The following is a 5230-nucleotide window of genomic DNA, read 5'->3' as shown; positions in this document are numbered from 1 at the left end:
TAAACCTTTTCAAAGATCATCTTTCTCGAGCCATCACACTAGAAACACCAATTTGATTCCGAAATCACTACACCCCATTATTTCCGACATTCGCTTCTCTGGCACCACTTCACAATACCCCGCCCCGAAGGCGAATTGAAGAAGACCATAACACCGGCGAACATAATGCATCCAATCAAGGACAACGACACCATATCACAGATGAAAATTCCATCGCGCTCGAAATACCAATTCTCGTTACTCCATCAACCCAAACCTGAACGTTCGTAGTCCGATTGCCTCTCCTCCGCCGGAACTAAATGTTGAACCTCTAAGCCGTAAAATGAGAAGTCCTTCTATGGTACAATTATCCTCCTTACAATAAACTTAAGCTCCTAATTAGCAACACACACACACACACACACACACACACACACACACACACACACACACACACACACACACACACACACACACACACACATATATATATATATATATATATATATATATATATATATATATATATATATATATATATATATAGTTATTATAATTCGAATCAGGGAAAGACTCACAGCTACTCTGGTTTCTTGCCAAATATTACACACGATTCTATGAGGATATTTTTATAGAAATGCCGAGGTGAACGACCCGATCGAACATAAATAATAAATTGTGCACTGCCGAGGATCGAACAACATGAACCATAGATGTATCTATTAAACTGCCGAGGCGAACAACCCGCTCCCATGAGAGTGTGGTACATAAATCCTGCCGAGGCGAATGGCCCAATCCCATTAGAATAAGAGGTACATAATCTTGCCGAGGCGAACGACCCGATCCCATTAGAATAAGAAGTACATAATCCTGCTGAGGCGAATGACTTGATCCCATTAGAGTAAGAAGTACATAATCCTGCCGAGGCGATTGGCTTGATCCCATTAGAATAAGGAGCTTTGACGAGTCCATGACCCCCCTCATGAATAAACGTGTGAGTTGTAATTTCTTTACCAAAAACCTTTCAATGAAACATATATATCACGGAAACGTGTCGTAAGAGGAGTAAAATTATTAGGTGACTAATCATGAACTCATGAACTCATGAAGTCTCTACAATAGCAAGTCTAGTCTCAAGTAGTAATGTAAAATAGAGGAATTTAATAGGCGAGAGACTACTCAAATAGTATAGATATAGCTAAGCCTTCTTGGACAATAACATGAATGTAGCTACGTACGGGCTGTTGTCACCTCGCGCGTACGTAGCCCCCACGACAAGTAGCACACATCAACATACAACACCTAGGGGTAGTTTCCCCCTCCCAGAGTTAGACATGAGACTTACCTCGCTCCGAAATTCCATAACCGGCTCCAAAGCCCTCTAACACCTCAAACCGATGCCAAAACTAGTCTAACAATGTGCATACCAATAAAAATATACTCTAATACTCATAACAAATCAATTTTGATGAATTCCCAACTCCGCTTGAAAAGCCGATAAAGCAACCCTCGGGCTCACGTGCCCGAATTTCAAAACTGTTTGAAGATAAACATTACTCATAGCATTACGAACTCAAATATATGATTTATTCTCAATTCCATGCCCAAATTAGTGGTCAAAATCAAAAATACCAATTTCTAGATTTTCTACCAAAACTCCAAATTTCTACAAATTTCCATGCTTAAATCCAAATATAAACCAAGTATTTAACTTTCAATAGGTGGGAATCACTTACCTTGACATAGATGATGAAAATATCCCCTTGAAGCTCTTCAAAAATCGCCCAACTAAGTGAAAAACATGGGAGAAAAATGGGCCAAATCCCGTTTTTATAAAAACCTTTTGCCCAGATGACCTTCTGCTTCTGCGGCCTTCTAGCCGCTCCTGCGGCTCCGCATCTGTGGAAGTTCCATCGCAGATGTGGCTCCAGCTCAAACCATCATCCCTCCCTTCTGCGCCCAAGGTAGCGCACCTGTGCTCCCACTTCTGCGCACAGACATGCCGCTTCTGTGGCCTTCACCTTCAGCCCAACTACCTCTTCTATGACCCCTGGCCGCTTTTGCTTCTCCGTACCTGCGGCCAAAACCTTGCAGGTGCGGATACACCAGATGACAACAACTCCAGCATTCTTCCAAACCCAAACTCGATCCGTTTACTATCCGGAATCCACTTGAGGCCCTTGGGACCTCAACCAATGATACCAACATGTCTTAAAACATCATACGAACTTAGTTGAGCCTTTAAATCCCATCGTACAATGCTAAAAACATGAATCACCCTCCAATTCAAACTTAATGAACTTTTAAACTTCAACTTCTACAATCGATGCCGAAACCTACCAAATCACGTCTGATTGACCTCAAATTTTGCACACAAGTCATAATTGACATTACAGACCTACTCCCACTTTCGGAATTGGAATCCTACCCTGATATCAAAAAGTCCACTCCCGGTCAAACTTCTCAAAAACCTTCAAATTTCTAACTTTCGCCAAATGACCCCGAAATGACCTATAGACCTCCAAATCCACATCCGGATGCGCTCCCAATACCAGAATCACCATACGGAGCTATTCTCAGACTCAAAATCCCAAACGGACATCAATAACATTGAAATGCACTTCAACCCAAATTTATGAAATTCTTCCAAAATGCCAGCCTTCCATAATAGGCGCCGAAATACTCCCGGGTCATCCGAAACCCGATCCGGACATACGTCCAAGTCCAAAATCATCATATGAACCTGTTAGAACCTTCCAATCCCGATTCCGAGGTCGTTTACTCAAAAATCAAACCTTAGTCAATTCTTCCAACTTAAAGCTTACGAAATTAGAATTTTCTTCCCAAACTAACTCCGAACTTCCCGAAATTCAATTTCGACCATACATGCAAGTCATAATTCCTGAAGTAAAACTACTCAAGGCCTCATACCGTCAAACGATGCGCTAGAGCTCAAAATGACCGGCCGAGTCGTTACATTTATTCTTGCCGTATCAGAAATGGCAGTAAGTGCGATATTGGTTCGAGAAGATAGAGGTAAACAATCTCTAATTTATTATGTTAGCAAATCTTTGTTGTATGCTGAAACACGATATCCTCACTTGGAAAAACTTGCTTTAGCATTAATTATGGCATCTAGAAAGTTGAGACCTTATTTTCAATATCATCCTATCTCTGTAGTAACTGCTTTTCCTCTAAGGAATATATTGCATAAACAAGAATATCTGGTAGGTTAGCTAAATGGGCGATACAACTCAGTGAATATGATATCATATACCATCCTAGAACTGCAATAAAATCATAAGTTTTAACAGATTTTGTGGCAGATTTCAGCATAAATATAGTTCCTGAAGCAGAAAAAGAACTATAGGTATTTACGGATCTAATCCGGGGACTTGGATCTTATTTACCGATGTCTCCTTGAATGTTAAAGGAGCGGGTTTAGGTATTGTTTTAATCCCACCTTCGGGGGAAATCATAAGACACGCAATAAAATGCTATCACATTACTAACAATAAAGCTGAGTATGAGGTTGTGATTGCAGGTTTGGAACTAGCACGAGAACTTAGTATAGAGAAAATTATAATCAAAAGTGATTCACAACTAGTAGTTAACCAGATGCAGGGGACTTACATAGCAAGAGAGGCACGAATGCAACAATACTTGGAAAAGGCACGGGAATTGATCAGACAATTTCAGTCATGGAAAATCGTGCAAATACCAGGGAGGAAAATGCAGAAGCAGATGCATTAGCTAACCTCGCGTCTGTTGCGAAAATAATAAATGAAGAAAATGCTATAGTAATACATTTGTTTCATTTGGCACTTGACCAAGATAAAAATGAGGTAAATTTTAACAATTTGACTTGAGATTGGAGAAAAGAATTTGTTAACTTTTTGCAGTACGGAATTTTACCTGAAGACAGGAAAAATGCCCGGTACTATCTGAGTCGTGGAAATCTATACCGAAAGATGTTTGGAGGACCTTTAGCAATATGTCTCGGACATTTTCAAACGGAATATGTGATGAGAGAAGTACATGGGGGACATTGTGGAAATCATGCTGGAGGAAGATCATTGGTGAAAACTCTAATAAGAGCAGGATACTATTGGCCAATAATGGAAGAAGATACAGAACGTTTTGTGTCCAAATGTGATAAATGCCAACGATATGGCAACAATATGCATCGCCCAACGGAGTTGTTATATCCAATTATTTTGTCATGACCTTTCATGAAGTGGGGGATGGCTATCATAGGTCCTTTACCTCAAGATAAAGGAAAGGTACAGTTTTTATTAGTATTGACAGATTATTTTTCAAAATGGGTAGAGGTAGGAGCTTTTAAACAGGTGCGAGAAAAAGAAGTCATGTACTTTATTTGGCGAAACAGTATCTGCCGGTTCGGAGTTCCGAAAGAAATCGTGTGTGATAATGGCCCACAATTCATAGGCATGAAAATCACAGAATTTTTTCAGAGTTCGCAGACTAAACAGATAACGTCCTCACCTTACCACCCTATGGCCAATGGGCAAGCTGAGTCAACAAACAAAGTTATTATTAATAATTTAAAGAAGAGATTAGAAGAGTCAAAAGGCAAATGGCCCGAAGTGCTACTAGGAGTTTTATGGGCTTATCGAACGACAACAAAAATAAGCATAGGAGAGACTCCATTTTTACTTGTCTATGGTGCTGAAGCCTTAATTCCAGTTGAGATAGGTGAACCAAGTACAAGGTATACACAAGCAACCGAGGAATCAAATGAGGAAGAGATGCGAATGAATTTGGATTTACTAGAAGAAAGGAGAGAAGCGGCACTAATAAGAATGATAGCTCAAAAACAAATGATTGAGCGATACTACAACAGGAAAGCTAATCTGAGATACTTCAAGATTGGGGACTTCATTCTCAAAAAGGTGTTTCAATCAACAAAAGCAGCTAATGCAGGAAAATTGAGTCAGAATTAGGAAGGCCCCTATTGGATTCGAGACATCACTGGAAAGGGAACATATGAGTTGGAAACCATGGATGGCAAGATACTACCATCAACTTGCAATTTTGTTCATCTAAAGAAGGATTACTTTTAGATGAAGAAAGTACCCACGGACAGGTATCACTTAATTACAAATTTATTTTGTTCTTTTGAATTATACTAATAATTTTAGATGATAGGCAAAAAGCTAGCCCGTGCCAAATGATGATATTAGACCCGAAAGTCATGCGGAATACTAAATAAATTCCCGGTCTAGGTTAC

General features: G+C 39.7%; 1 protein-coding gene across 1 annotated transcript; it reads left to right on the top strand.

Moving 5' to 3' along the window:
• Positions 1 to 4496: 4496 nt before the first annotated feature.
• LOC142175756 (uncharacterized) lies at positions 4497 to 4943 on the top strand. The gene has a single exon (XM_075242744.1). The coding sequence runs from the start codon at positions 4497 to 4499 to the stop codon at positions 4941 to 4943; it is 447 nt and encodes a 148-aa protein (XP_075098845.1).
• The last annotated feature ends 287 nt before the right edge of the window (positions 4944 to 5230 follow it).

The sequence above is a fragment of the Nicotiana tabacum genome, chromosome 22, assembly GCF_000715075.1.
Source record: "Nicotiana tabacum cultivar K326 chromosome 22, ASM71507v2, whole genome shotgun sequence".
NCBI lineage: Eukaryota > Viridiplantae > Streptophyta > Magnoliopsida > Solanales > Solanaceae > Nicotiana > Nicotiana tabacum.
Note: the sequence above shows the minus strand (reverse complement) of the source record. Positions and strands in the feature narration are given on the sequence as shown.

Bases quoted from the DNA above. Each gene is read 5' to 3' on its own strand.
- LOC142175756 (XM_075242744.1), top strand. From the start codon at position 4,497: ATGGCCAATGGGCAAGCTGAGTCAACAAACAAAGTTATTATTAATAAT.